This window comes from Nyctibius grandis, chromosome 5, assembly GCF_013368605.1.
Source record: "Nyctibius grandis isolate bNycGra1 chromosome 5, bNycGra1.pri, whole genome shotgun sequence".
NCBI classification, from domain to species: Eukaryota; Metazoa; Chordata; class Aves; order Nyctibiiformes; family Nyctibiidae; genus Nyctibius; species Nyctibius grandis.
In genome coordinates, this window is record NC_090662.1 from 66,571,527 (window position 1) to 66,586,951 (window position 15,425).

The 15,425-nt window shown below is 41.4% G+C and overlaps 1 protein-coding gene across 1 annotated transcript in view; it reads right to left on the reverse strand.

The window, feature by feature from the left end:
* Positions 1–15,425, reverse strand: part of TBXAS1 (thromboxane A synthase 1) — a 254,674-nt gene that overhangs the window by 65,291 nt on the left and 173,958 nt on the right. Inside the window, 1 exon segment of the mRNA XM_068400625.1 lies at positions 3,343–3,657. Coding sequence (XP_068256726.1) covers positions 3,343–3,657 — 315 coding nt within the window.

Genomic DNA, 15,425 nt, shown 5'->3' on the forward strand with positions numbered 1-15,425 from the left:
GGGTATCCTCAAGTAAAACACCCAGAGCTACCAAAATACTGTTGTACGCCCAGATGGACCAACCTTGCCCTCCTTACTGGCTATCACAAGGTCACTGTGCTTTGAGTTTTTGACTGGTGTGCCAAAAAAACCTGGAACTGCGCCTGTCATTTATAGCACCTTTTCTCAGATGGCTCTCACATGTCTTTATAAACTTTAGTAAATGAGTGTATAAATCACTCTGTCCACCACCAAAGTACAGCCGTCTCTGGGATGACACACAGCAGCTGCTGTAAAATCAGACCGCAGATCTACACCACAAACTAGGGCAATAAAACACACTGCACGAGGCAAATGAGATGGTTGGAAGAAGGAAGGGGGACATGGTGGAGAGCGTTTTGTAGTTATAATTACCTGAGTATAAATTTGGCTGAAGAGGGTACTGTGTTTAACACTTGCATATCTGCAAATCAAAGCAGTCTTCCACCACTTGTCAAAACAACCTGACTGTACCATTCTTCATGTTTTGGCCTTCTAAAGCCCTTCCTTTCTGAAAATTGCAAAGCACCTTGATAAGAGCAAAGCTGATGTGCTGAGGACAAGCAATAATCTAATAAAATTTCTTAGCAACTGACTTGATAACTAACTGTGAGCCTGTAGCTGCTATGCCCCCTCCCTTCCTCTTCCTTGCATGACAACTGAACATAGCATCTATATATTCCCAGTTTTAAAATAGCTTCTGCTCCCGTAACTTGCAAACCGTTTGCATAGATCTTATTTTCTAGGCAAAAAGTAGTTAATTACAGTCACTAAGGGGACTGAACTGCTGCATTCTTTTCCTTATTCTGGGATGGGCTCCTTGAGCAGTGCATTGCCCTCCCCCCCTCAAATCATGAACTGCTTATAATAGGAAACCTTTTGAAGGATGGGGCTGCACAGATTAGATCTGTGAATTTCTTGGTATCAAGGAGAGAAGATGAATAGTTATCCTTCTCTCCCTCTTCTCCTTGGCCATACAGACATATATGCATCATCTAAAGCTAAACCTGAACACTAGTAAAGTATGGCAAAGTGATTTGAAAGGTACTTCCAATCAATATATGACATGGGACAGCATGGTTTGGGATGAGGCCACCAGTTTGGGTTGAGGCACCACACAGACTGTGTATAGTGCTGACCTGCAAAAATAATTTATTTAATTTGAGTGCCATCTCTCTACACCAAGTTTTAACTTCTCTGCCATGAGTGTTCCTAGTTCCACAACCTCTCCTAGATACTGCAAAAGCTGAAATCATTAACAAAATATTCCTGTTAGAGAACCAAGAGGATCAAGCATTACACATTTGAATTGGATTATTATTGAAATATTACTAATAGTGAGTGACAGCTCAGACAGATCATGTACAACATAGGGTCCATTTAGTTCTCTAGCTTGGATCAGGAGCACTCTCACATGCAAGTCTCTTGCACTGGTTCACACTGCAGTCTTCAAGTGCACAGCAAGGGCTCCTTCACCTGGAACTAAACCAGAGAGTGGTCCAACTGCTAAGGGGAATTTGGTACACAAAGCCAGCCTCGAACTAACCCAAAATAAACTCCTGAGGTGTGCACAGTGTGCACCCAACAGTCTTCACTATCAATTGTGCTAGATGATGAATCTTTGTCTATGGGAGCATACTACTTGTTAACATAGACATAGCCATACACTTGGTCTCCCTATGTGAAATGTCTGTAAGCAATCAGCCAGTTAATGGCTGCTTGCAGTCAGCCTTCTATGCACTTACATAGAAAAGTTTACTAAATCATATCCTCATCTACAGACAGATATTAATGACATTGCATACCTATTGGATACCTCACCCAGTAATTTCACTTTGGTTTCAGGCTGTCAGTTTTCAGGAATGGGCAAGGAGATGAACCATGTTTTCCTCAGGGCTGCATAATAGGGGTTTCTTGTGCAACTGCCATCAGTATTAACCAGTAAACTGCACATACTCCAGGCCAAGTTGCACCTTCACATCTTTGCAGGCCTTAAGGAAGTCAGTTGAACTAACTGGACGTGAGGGCGTAATTAGGTCTGCCATATTTGAATGAAACAGGCAAATATGCTCCAGCTGGAGTGTTGCAGAGCTAATAACCTAATATAACCCAAGCCCTACAGGTCAGAACATAACACATCAACAGTTTCATTGGATTGAGTTAACTCACACCAGAGGTATGAAGCACGCACTGAGAAAAAGCTCTGTGGATCAGACTGCGCAGTCCTAAACTCCACTGCTGTCATCCACCTGCACCCTCAGAGCAAAAGCAATCTTAGCTGGAGAACCTCAGAACCTCGTCATGCAAGACAAAAGAAGACATTTTCTGTGTACACAAATCTTGGCTTTTACGTTTGCACAAGCAAAAGGAGGGAATGGTAGCTTTTGAATGGGCACAGTTTGCATACTAGAGAACTTTCTATTACCTGCAAAGCAGAAAACTATACAACTCTTTGTTGTTCTGTAAGTACAACACAGAGGATGGAACACATAAAAAGTATGAAACTCCCCAAACTGTATAGTTAAGGCTTTCAGCATGCAAATCCAGCAGCTAAAATCCTGCAAGACAGCCATGCCTCGTGTCATTTTATTCCTGTTAGCCTCATAACCCATTATAAAAGTGTTCATAAAAAGAAAAAGACCCTTGATCTGAATTCTTGTAACTAACAACTTGTGCAGAGAGTGTAGCGTGGAAGAATCACTGCTGCATCGTCTGCTAGATACACAAAATATTGTCAACAGTATCCAGGAAATATAAATGCCCTTGTTTTATACAGATAGTGAAGGAGAAGTAATTTGAATATGGTATAAGAGAATTAGATATTGTGATTTTTTTTGAAGCATACAAATATCTTCTGCTACTGAAGAAAAAAAAATGTATGAACACTTAAAGCAAAAGTTTGAAGTTTATGGTTTGTAAGAACACTGTTTATGTCCTCACAAAGTTCAGTAAATAAAATTGACCACTAAAACAATAGAAGTATCTGGACAAGAGATAAAAAATACAAAAGTGTATTTTTAGAGTCTGCAAACAGCTGGTTTATTTCAATAATGTAAAATATTTTGTGAAGGTTAAGCTTTTGTTATGACACAAGTTTCTGGGCCATCTCTTCAGTAGCTGTAAAGTGACTTTATTTAACAGTTTCCAAAAAAACCTAAACAATATAGATTAATTTTGAATTTTTGGCTGAAAATATTAATAAAATGTTAATGTATGCATACATAACTGAGACAAACAGGGGTCACGTGGGTGTCACAGTGGCATGATGACATTCACACTGCCTTGCTCCCTGCATGAAGCTCCACCCCAGCACATCGTACTCACGTGTTTTGCTGAGAACTCATCAACCTCCTGAAGCACCTTCTCCTGGCATTCTGGGTTGGTGGCTAGCAAGTACGTGGCAAAGGACAGTGTGTTAGTGGTGGTCTCATACCCAGCAATCAGGAACAGGAAAGCTTGGCCTGCTATCTCATCCTCTGTTAACGTCTTCTGAACCTTTTCAGATGGGGCCCTGCCAGCAAGAGGCACCTCGTTCTGTCTGGAAGAGGCAGATGGACGGATCATATCAAAACACCCGGCTGCCAGGGAGTCAGATGAGTTGCGAGAGTCGAGCATCCACTGAAGAAAATCTCTGCGCCTCTGCAGAATACAGGATGAGAAGCACAAAGAATGGGTCACATAGCAATGCCTTTAACCATGGGGGATGGAAGGAGAGAGCTGTTTCCTATTTATACTGCCCACTTGGCTCCCACAGAATGGCCACTAGCCTTTCACCAAACAAGGAGACTTCTATAAATCAGCTGGAAATGCCATCTGCTTTCCGGTCTGCTTTCTTCCCAATGGGAAGAGACTGTTCTGCCCCCAATACATAACAAGTACATATTTTCACAGAGGACTGCTAATGGCCAGCTCCATATAGAGCTTCTTTCATCCTCAGGGTGAGTTCTTGGCACTTGCTGGAAGTATGGGGACTGACGTAGTCAATGCATGGTCCCATGTGCACCTGCCAAGTTGAGGTTGCACAACTCATGCTTGGAGGAGTTGGCCCATCTGCTTGGAGGCACCATCCTCATTTGTTCACATGGTCCAAACCATGAAAGTCACCATCTAGGTTTAGGGTTGCATCTACAATAATTTCTGTGCCAGCTTAACAAGACAGAACTAGAAACTGATCTCAGTAAACTGGTACATCTTTTTATGAGAAAGTACAGTTATGAAAGCTTGTACCAACATAGCATTTTAAATTTTTTTTAAACATATTTGCAGAAACGCATTATAACTGTAAGCATTCATCTACCATAAAACCTGTTTGGGTGGCTTGTCTTTGCACAATGCCCACTGAATGATTCCACTGTTAAGAAAACTACTTTTTCACACCAGTTTCTGACAGAAAAACTCTAATAAACAGACCTATGGACAAGAGTGAGTCAACTTCAAACCAGTCTGGACAGCAAGCTTGATTAGGCTTTGAAATATAAGCCAAAAGGTTTGAATTGACTTTTGGGAGTGGGCATAATAGAATTGTGCTGAACCTAAGCCATAAGGCTATGTGATTGATTTTCAATTCCTCAAATACCAACAGAATACATGATAGCTCAAGGATTTAGAAGTGACTGCAGTGCCAGAACATGACAACTTGTGCAGTGGGATGGACAAAAGAAGGGACCAAGTCTCTCTTCAAAAGAAAAAAAATGCTGTAAAGCTGCATTTGTCTGTTAAAAAGAAATCATTTGAATGATTTCTTGGATCTGATGACTGAGAGAGAAAGTAGAAAAAGAAAAGCCAGAGAAAAGGACAGGCAAACAAGATAAGAGTAAGGAAGGACTAATTAATTATAAATGTCAAAGGACTTAATCAGATTATTTTTTTTTTCACACGACATGGGAAAAGAAAGCAGTGAGACAATAAAAGAGGAGAAATACTTAGTGTCCTGTGCTTAGCTCTGCTGCCCACAAACTGTTCTGACAGATCTACAGGCAGAGAGGGATCATTATTTTGAGGTTTGAGAAATACATGGGATTGGCACACTGCCTCTTTAACAGCTCTTTCCCTCCACCTTACAGAACCTTTTCATTTTGCATGTGTACATTATGCACTTTGTACCCATAACCATAGTGCATCTTGCACCCTGGTGCACCAAGAATCAATGCTCCAGATAGCAGCCAGTGCTGGTCACTGCATGCTGAAGGACTCTACAAATTGGCCAAACTGCATCATCTCCAAGGCACAGGATACATGCTTTTCTCCCAGTAAGTGAAGGCACACAAAGCAACATTATACACATTGTGCTCAGTGAATGAGCTCCAGCTCTGAAAATATTTCATTGTGCCTAGAATTAGGTACAATTTCCATATTCAAATTAGCCATGCTTCCTTGGTCTCTCATTTCTAACACAGCAAGCCAAAAGTTGCAACTGCCCCAACACAGTCCTCCTCCTCCAGCATGATAGTTTACCTCTGCTCTTTTATGTTCCTCTAGACTGGAGGAAACAAGACTTCACACATACTTCAGCTGTGCATAGCTGAAAATCTCATTTAACTTTTCACGTTGTGGGAGTCCATGTATTGCACAACTCAGAGTCCAACTCTTTGCCCTAGCCTACGCTTCAGGGATTTTCCTGGTACATGTATTTGGGTTAGGCCATATTTAAAATTAAACAAAAACCCAAAACAGTCCAGTTCCAGTGTGTTCATTAGCATGTAGACAAACTAGTCCAGTATAGTAATGAACAACATCTGTAGAGACATGCCCTTTCATCTGTAAGACTAGTCACCATCACCTAAACTGCCTTCATAACATAAAAACATATAATTACATTCATATTCAGTGGAGTTGTAACACTGTAACATACTATAGCTCAAATGGTATAACATTTGGTATGGTTCTGCATTCATCCTTCTCTTAGCTGTGAATTTTCTTGTAAACAAACCCATTGCTCTCTGAGGGTTTGCAGTTCCCAGTCACAAGCTGTTAGCTGAGTCTGGTCTTATATTTAGACAATACAGTCTCTGGAGACCCTATAAGATGTTTCTCCAGCCTTAGACAAAATCAGATCCCAGCCTTATACAAAGCATCTGGTTATTGCTATGATAGTAAAGTAATAATCATAATGACTAGTGAATAAAATTTCATTCATGAGAATTTTTGCTGAAAGCAAACTTAATGAATGCTAGTACAAGTGAATATTCCCAAGAATGTGCTCTGAAATGCCTCTGTGGCCATTTTGAGGAGCTCTTTTTATTACTCGTATAATATATTTGGTTAGGAATTTAAAAGCTTGTCTTGTTGCAGAGTCTGTTCATAGTTGCAGAATCCGTTTATAAGGTCACCCTATTGAGAAACAACTAGATACCTTACCTGTGCCGTGTAATTTGTTCACAGGTGAGCAGCGGTTGTTAAGAGCAATGGCTTCATAAACAATCCTTACAAAAACAACATTCACTTGTAAAAACTACTTGAATAATAGTGGGGGGGAAAAAAAGCAGAAAATTAGAAAGGTGCAAGCTTTTTTTGCAGATAATTCTACACAGTGGAAGAAGCTATATTTTAGCAAAGCTTCTCTTCCTTATGGTTCGTTCTACTTCACTTTAGGCATCAGTATAGAATGCAACATAAAAAATCAGTGAGAGAAAAGATTTTCAGGGTTATAACCAGTCATAATGAAACATATTTTTCTTCCGCACCATCATGATGAAAAAATCACTCTGACTCAAAAACCTAACAATGATAATAGAGGCAAACACTAGCATAAAACCAAACATAATTAGATTGTTAAGTGCTGGAAATGAGGAAAGGTATCTCATGAAAATTCACAGGGGTTTTCTCTGCTTCAGTTGACAGCAGAAAAAAAAAAAAAAGGCAGTTTTCTCAGTTTGACAACAGGCCAGGTACTGACAGTGTCACTGCACAAAAACATTCTCTGGTCATCACATACATCTGCTGGCTTCCTTTTTCCATCGGGGACATTTGTTTGATTTTCCTCACAAAAAGCAGAAGCCCATAATAGCCTCTATCCTGTCCTCTGACACTTGCATAGTTATGTTACAATGGCCTCAGAAACAAGTTCCCACTTCAAAAGAATGGTGTGCCAATGTGACGGACTCTTGTTTTGCGCCCGTACAACACAGAGCCTATCATTAAGCCAACGAAAATTGGATGGAAAGCTACTATTTGAAAAAATCTAATTTGAATGCAGTATGGGACAGGGTGCATGTATAACTTGGTGGTGACACAGACATCCCCTTTGAAATATATAATAAGACAAGCCCTGCTTTCAGCTTCCCCAAGATAGACACCTTGCAATATATTTCCTGACACCAGGGTTCTGGGCCGTATTATTTCTCTCATTAGTCTCCTTAAACATCACCTGGCCATGCAGAGAAATCATTCTGCACAGAACTGTAACGAGCTATGTGCTACACACGAAGAATAGATGTGTGCTATACTGGGGAAGGCCAATCCGGCAGTATCTATCACCCCTCCTCAAATCACTGCTTTTAAGTTTTGCAACTGTCAGAAGAAGAGAGATATATCACTCACATGCGTGATGTATCATGACTTTCCTCACAGCAGGCAAGGGTCCTGGGGGGTGGGGTATGTTTCCAGCTCTTCCCATCCTGAAGAGGGAACTGTGTTTTCTTATCTAAGACTGACATACTGGCTGACCTTTTGGCAAATTCACGGCTGCTTTGGGGATCCATGGGACCTATGTGTTATGCTTTTGGTAGAGATCGAGCCATTCAACTTCTCTGCAAGGTGAGGTCCAAAATTACTTAAGGAAAACTACCAAATGTATATCATCCGTTGGAATTTTTGTTCTTAATGCTGTGATTTCATTTGTGTTTTCTGCAAACTACACTCAAATTTTGCACCAGTCTGAAAGTTCAGCTCCCCATTTTGAGTTCAAACAGCCCAGAACTACAAAAAGCAACTTAAAGATGAACCAAGGAATCAAACTAGACGACATAATCAGTTGGTATTCTGTAAAACACTTGCTGTGGTGCAAAAGTCATACAAATGTGATGCTGCTAATATAATACCACCCACAATAAACTGTGCAGACCCTCCTAGCCTTTCTCAAATGTCCTGATGGCAGCTCAAAAAGCAGAAGCTAAGCTTCAGAATCCTTATCTAACAGGTAGAAAGCTCACATCTTATATTATTTCAGTTTCCAACAAACTTGTACAAACACTGCTATATTAGTTTATATCCAGGTCACTTTTTGTAAATTTAACTTAGCAGCCATCTTTTTAGGCGAGACAAACGTGTCACACTGAAGTTTTCAGTAAAGCACTGCGGTAGTGACCCAGATCCTTTTGAAAAAGAAGCACAAAATGCAGTCCCACTAAAACTATCATTTTGCCAAACTGCTTTGAAAGTATCAAATTCAACCTCTCCCTAACACTTGCATGTTTCATTTGGTTTCTCAGTGAAATCACAAAAAAGCCAGTCTCTCTGCCAATACATCCAGTCCCAAAATATTTCAGGGAGATTGTCCTTTTGCCTTGTGCTTGAACCCAGAAGCTGGAATTAACTGGGAGCCCAGAGCTGACAGCCCTCAAATCTGTGCGTCTGAAGGTTGAAGGCATGGTGCTCTCATGGGTGATGCTCAGCTCTGGAAGGACCTGGAGTCTGTTAACTGAAGGGTACGGCCGTTGTTCGAGAGTGTCTGGGAGGCTTTCAGTCTGGCAGAAAAAAAACCTCTTTTGTTTGCCTTTGTTAACATTAGCCGGTGAAACCACTGTAAAGTTTTTATTGTAAATGGGTTGAAAGTCTGAGGGCAGGCACATCTTACAAAGCAATATAACTTGCATTAAAAACCTGAGTAAATTTAAAGCAAAAAAAAAAATATTCACTGAATTCCCACTTGGAAAGTGGAGCAGCCTACTCCCAGCTTGGCCTGATCTTAACGGTTCCAGTGAAATCCCAGACTGAAAAGTTTTTGTATAACTTTGAACTTGTTCTGATATTTTCATATATTATCATCAGTAAATTCCTATGCAAGTTTCTGGCAGCAGTTCACAGCAATGAGGGAGCACTGTGAGTATTCAATGACACCGCATTTGACGTCAGAAGCCACAGCAATGCCTTTGCTTTCTACTTGAAAGAAAAAAGAAGTGTCCCTACTATAATGTTGCAAAAATGCTACATGAAATGCTGAGCAGGCCCAGAAGGGCCAAGTACATCAGCAAATTGATGAAAGCACCTGAGGATTGAAAGTATTAAAGATGGTAAGAAAACTTATCTTCTATATGTGACCAATTGTCTTTTAAAAAATAAAAATAAAAAAGCGAGAGTCAGTGTAAATTCAAGTACGACATGGATTTTATTGGCTGAATTTGCCACTAAATCTGCAGAGTGGCCAATACAAATTACTGGTTAAGGCACTGACCTCCACAGAAGCTGGGATGCTTAAAGCTGCACTCCCTTTTTTGCCTTTAAAACACAGTTATAACCTGTGCAGCTTCTCCATCTGTAAAAATGGTACAACACGTATCAAATCTTTTAAAACCTTGTGAGGAAAAGCTAATTATGATCTCAGAAAAACCTTTAAGACTTAGGATGAAAACAGATTTACATGGACTCGAAGAGTTTAAGGCAAAAGCACCATCACATGGGGGAAAGAGGCCTGGAAGGAACTCAGCACGTTATCTACTCCATCCCCTTGCCACTAGGCAGCATCAGCCAAACCGCCCCTGACAGCTGTTTGTCTAACCTGTTCTTAAAAACCCAGCCAAACTCCAGCTTCCCACAGCCTCCCCAGGCAGTCCACCCCATCACTGAACCATTTTTGTCACTGGAGATGTTTCACCTCCTCCAGTGAGTCACTGTAGATATTGCAGATCATTAGATTTCACCCAGCTACACCCGTAACGTCTGAGGCTCCACAACCTATACTTGTATATGTGTGTCTCTCCCTCTCTCTTCAGTATGTCTTTAACAAAGCATGGTGATAACAGAAAAATCATATTGCTGCAAAATACAAAACTATTTTCATGACATAGTGCCTCCATTCATGAGTGCTCAGGTACTGCTGTTTTCTTCCTCAAAAATTTTGTACTTTTCTGACCTTCAAAATGAAAAGTTAAAGTAAGAGTGTTAGTAATCTACAGAGGCATGGGCAAGCCTAATTCGACCTGAAGATAAAGCTGGAGCGAATTTTTAAAAACAAGATTTTGCTAGTGACTCATCTCCCTTCAGCTCAAACTGCTGCAAGTGGCCCTAGATGGCTCACATCTTGAAGAACAGCAGCCTCCTTCTTGAGATGTTCCCACACAGTCCAGGGATGAAAATAAACTTGAATTTCAGATCTAATTGTTAGTGAATGGAGAGAGAGCAAAGAACTTTTTCTAGCTGAGACAAGCTTAACATAGCTCTTTATGGTTCTTTTAGAAGGAGGATGGTTTTAATCTTTATGTGTGGACCTGTTGACTGTGAGCTGCAAAGATCCTGTCTGGAGGCCTAACTTGGCTGAAGTGGTATGTAGGATGAAGAGATACTACAATTATGGGAAAGAGAAAATAAGGCACACACCTATTTGATGGTTTCATTAATTATGGAGGCCTACAGAGAAACCTATGGCTTGCCTAGACATGTGGAAACCCTTCCAGTAGTTCTTCAGTGTAAAACCAAGGGATTGCCTGCAGCCTGCGTCATTTACACCCTAATGAACTGACCATTGCCTCTGACTCTTGGGATTTTCCTTCCAATACCAGGATGAGCAGAATGAGCTGGGTGTCTAAGAGAAGCAATTAGTCTCTCCATGAAATTCAGTGTAATGGCAAACAAGTGTCATCCACTTTGTGGCAGCTGGTTGGCAGCTCTTCTACGTTGTTTGGCTGGCAGCCTAAGCCCAGAGCACAGCACAACAGTATAACCACCACAGCTCCCTCCATCGCATGCACACATGGGGAAGACTCAGAAAACAGCCCAAAATGCAATGGCTACAGAGTCTCATCCAGCTTTCCCAAACCCTGCATCATGGTGAGCAAGAGACACTGGCAGCAAATAACAGCGGACTGCAACCTCCTTATTCTGTATTTACAAAACATTTAGGATAACAACACACTGATAACAACTCCTGGCATTATCAGAGTACAAACAATAAATATTGGATTTTTGTGTGTATTAGCTGAGCCTCTCCTGCCCCACATGTTTTGCTGCTTGGAGGTGGAGAAGTGAGGTTATCAGAATACACAGTGGGTAAGTACAGCAAGAGAAGAAATAACTGGGCGCTGGGGAAGAATAACAACTTGGGCCAGCCCCCTCCATGCACACCAGCTTGTGAAACAGGCTCCCAAATCAGTGGCGAGCTGACCACCCTGCTGCACACTGCATGAACACATCCTCTCCCAGAGCTTATCTGGCCTCCCAGTAAACCATCCGTCACTCCTCCCCTCGCTATTCGCAAGAGGAAGGGAGGATGCAGGAAGGGAGTGTTTTAGGCTAAGTGTCTGACACCCAAAGCTTGACCCTCTGCTGACTCAAACTGCTGACTAAAGGCTGCTGTTGCAGGCAGCCCTCTGTTCCTTTTCTATTTGCCACAGATTATGGTTGTATTTGCTTAAATTTAATTCCTGATTAATAATCAGTTCCGTTTTTAGCAGTTGCCTGACATTCAAGAAAATGCACAGGAACTCATTATTGCTTCTTTATCCTTTGTTCTTCCTGCCCCATATGCTCTCTTTAACATGCTTGCAAAGCCCCACCACTCACTTTGAAGAGAGCCATGAGGACATGTTGGGGCCATCCTGGGAATTTACTCTTCACATCCTGTCCTCCCTCATCTCTCCCCATGGTTTGTTCAAGATCCTTTCTTTCTGCATCACATTACATATAGATTGCACATGTTTTGAGGAAAGGAACACCTCATTATTTGGTTTTGTGATGGCCTTACTAATTATGGCTGTGAGACTGATATAAATGACACGTACTGTTACAAAGAAGTACAGTTAATATCATTTATGTTCTTTACTAACAATATGGAAAAAACACTTGTCTTTTCTATTACTTCTCTGAGAAACTGCTCTCTGCTGCTGGTGGGCAATCCTACTGCTGGTTTATCCATTCATGATCACACCTGCACCCTACGTTAGGATTTAACTTGGATCTTCGGCTGTATTAAACCATCTTTTACTTATAGTACATAAATTGCCTCTACATCTGACTCGTCACTTGTGTGCATGAAGGGGTACAGATTTCTAATGCAGTGGGTGAAAGCAGCATTGGGAAGTAAAGGATTATTTTCAGCTGCCCGGTGACCAATAACAAATTGTGTTATCCTCCGCAGTTTCACGGATGCTCAGTTCAGTTATGGGTTTTATCCAATAGATGGCTCCTCGGTAGCAGGAAGGATTCTCCCCCTGCTCTCCTTTCCTTCACAGAGTTTCAGTACGACTTTCTAATATTTACACAGCTATTATCTTGCAAATATAGGCATTTTGTGCACACTGATAAACACACAGACGAAGCATGTGTGCATGAATTAAAGAACAAAAGAAAAATTAGATGGCATTTTATATATTTCATGCCACTTTGTCCTCTGCCAGTACAGGGATGCATGAAAAATGACAGTCACGCAGCTCTGTGGTCTGGAATGCTTCCTAAAGCCCAAGTTAAAAAATACAACTTCAGAAACACATGAATGTTAATAGCATGCCAGAATATCAGCTGTCTGTCTCCCCAAAAATATGAGGACATCTCCCACAACTTACATATCCCTGACTGAGCAATACTTAAGCAACTTACAGGCATCATTACTCCTCTGGCTATGAAAGATTTTTCACAAGAAAAAAAAAATCCTATGTGTAATTATTGATATAACAAACCAAGAGAGCTCCATATAATTGGCAGGGTGCGAGTTAACATCGTTATGAGTAATGCTGACATTTCTGAGATGGGGAAAGTGAATATGCTTTTGTTGTTTTCCAGAGAAACATAATCAGAATAATAATAGCAAAACCCAAGACAATAATTACAGTCAGACAAATCATGTTTGTCCCATATATGCACTTGTGACTTCTCTGAATCAGAAGAGCAATTCCCAGTCATTTCTGTCCTGAGATCTACCTTGCATCTCACTCAGATCTTGTCAAGATCTTGCCAAACACCTGTCAGTAACCCCACTTTGGGGATTGTGACCCTCTGGTCAGACCACACAATCAAGTGAAAAGTGAAAACAGAACACCCACAATAAATAATAAATCCCATAGAAGCCAGACCATGGCTATTCAAATCCCTACAGCTCAAGACTTCAACGGGGCACAACTGTAAGTCCACTACACCTGCTGTTAGCATTTAAAATAATAACATTCCTAATTGTAACCTTTACCCTTGAAATATTAAGCCACTTTGAAAAGCAAGGGAAAGGTACCATTTTACTATAAGTATACACATAAATATATAGCATCTTAACATTAGCACAATTACAGCCATAATAACTGTCAAAAAAGAAATGAATGTTGATTCCCTGTTCAAAGCTGAGCACAATCACTGTTTACATTTCAGTGCTCCAAAAGGACTTGCCTAATTCCATACCTCAAATCAGCTTTTTGCTAGTTAAAACTTGGAAAATTCAAACCAACTTGCAATTCGCTCACTCCAAAATAAGCTCATCAGCATGCCTGATCATGGGCTGTTACACTATCGCTTCCCTTTACTCCTGAGCAGGCACCCCAAACAGTCCTCCAGCCTTATGCTGGGTACAATCTACGTGTAAAAGCAGCCCCGTGCTCTGGTGACCCCTCAGCCGGCATAAGGGCCCTTTGCATGCCCAAAGAACAGCTGTGACATTGCTCTTAAACTGTGCAAGGAGCAGATTTAACCCCTGGCCAGTCCCGATACAGGTGAAACACAAAAGCTCCATCTTTCTTCATGTCTCGCTCAGGATGCTGCAGCCAACAGAACTTACCCAGAACCAAAGCCAAGCCTGCAGACTTTCACCGTCCTCCCCTTTTTAAAGGGCCAAGTTACAAACACGCTAAAAATCAGAGTTTGCAACTGAAATACTGACAACAATTTTCACTGTGGAGCAGTTTAAAACAGGCAGCAGTGATATACATTAAGCTGTTAATAATGGATTGTGGCACAAAGCAATTTATCAAGTTTCCATTGTAATTAAAATCACTTAATATTTGGGTGCTTGCAATGTACCTAGCTCTCCCTGCTTCTGAAGCTTTACATTTTAATGTGAATTATGGCTCCCTCTCCCCAGAGACCTACTAAAAAGCCCATTTTAATTGGTATGGTTTTAATTGAGAATACATTATTAAAAAGTGTACATTTCTGTTGAAGAGAGAAAGGAGGTGCTCGGCTCTCATCTCTGTCTCTCAGATATAGCTTGCTTATCCTGGCAGGAGGGAAAATGAAGGGTAGTCACTGCAAAGAAAGTGGAGAAAGCCCTGCACAGCCACAGGCTATGTAGCCAGGGCAAGGCTGCCACCGACTGCCATGGATGCAGGATTTCCTAGGATTTCAGGGAGAGAGGAATCACTGCAACCGTTCAGGCTGCTCTTTAGCAAAAGGCAGACGGAGGAACGCCACACAGGGATTCCTGCCTCGCAGCCAGCTGACATCGAGGGCACATTTTAGAAAGCCTTTCCTCAAGGCTTTCAGTGACAGACTCTCTGTCATTGGTCCATAATAAGTAACTCCAATGTTAAATTATCCTCAAAATCCAGATACAGTCATGAGTAGCTACAGTCTAGTGAAGCCCTCTGGCTCTGCTGGCTCCAGCAGGTTGGGGAAGGAGAGGCAGCCCCTGGGGCAGCCTGGGCATGGTGGCAAGAAGAGGATTGCCCCAGCAAACAAAGTTGATCACTTTTGTGCATTGAGATGGTCAAACTGACTTGCCACCAGGTTCAAAAGAAAAGCATCTTCATGCGCTTGACATCCAAATGCTGACCACATAAACGACTCTCCTGTTGGCAAGAGGGCCTGTCAGTGTCTCTTATAGTAGGAATATGGATCTGCTAAGACAAGTAGTCACAAGAGAAAAGGAAGAAATATCAAAGGAGTGCGAAGTAGATACCAACAGTTGAGGTAGATCAAGGGAAAAACCTCCAGAGATCGAAACATGCCAACAGGTGGACAAGACAGTTGAACCAGAAAGAAATCCCATGGAACAGCTTTTTCACAACTGCTTCACAAGAGGTCATGCTGTATTGCAAGAAGGCAGTGTGTGGGACTGAGAGAGGTCACTGTACGCAAATAGAGACACAGAGAGACTAACAGAGACAAATTCAAAGATCAACCACTAATATCACAAGTGCTGCAACTTCCCTCCTAGTTCTGGGAGCGACTCAGGGAGGAAGGATGGTGAACCAGTAACAGAAAAAAGGAAAAAAAACCCAAAAGGATGAAATATGCAAGACAAAACTGACAGAGAAAGGGAAAGCTCTGTTATTGCA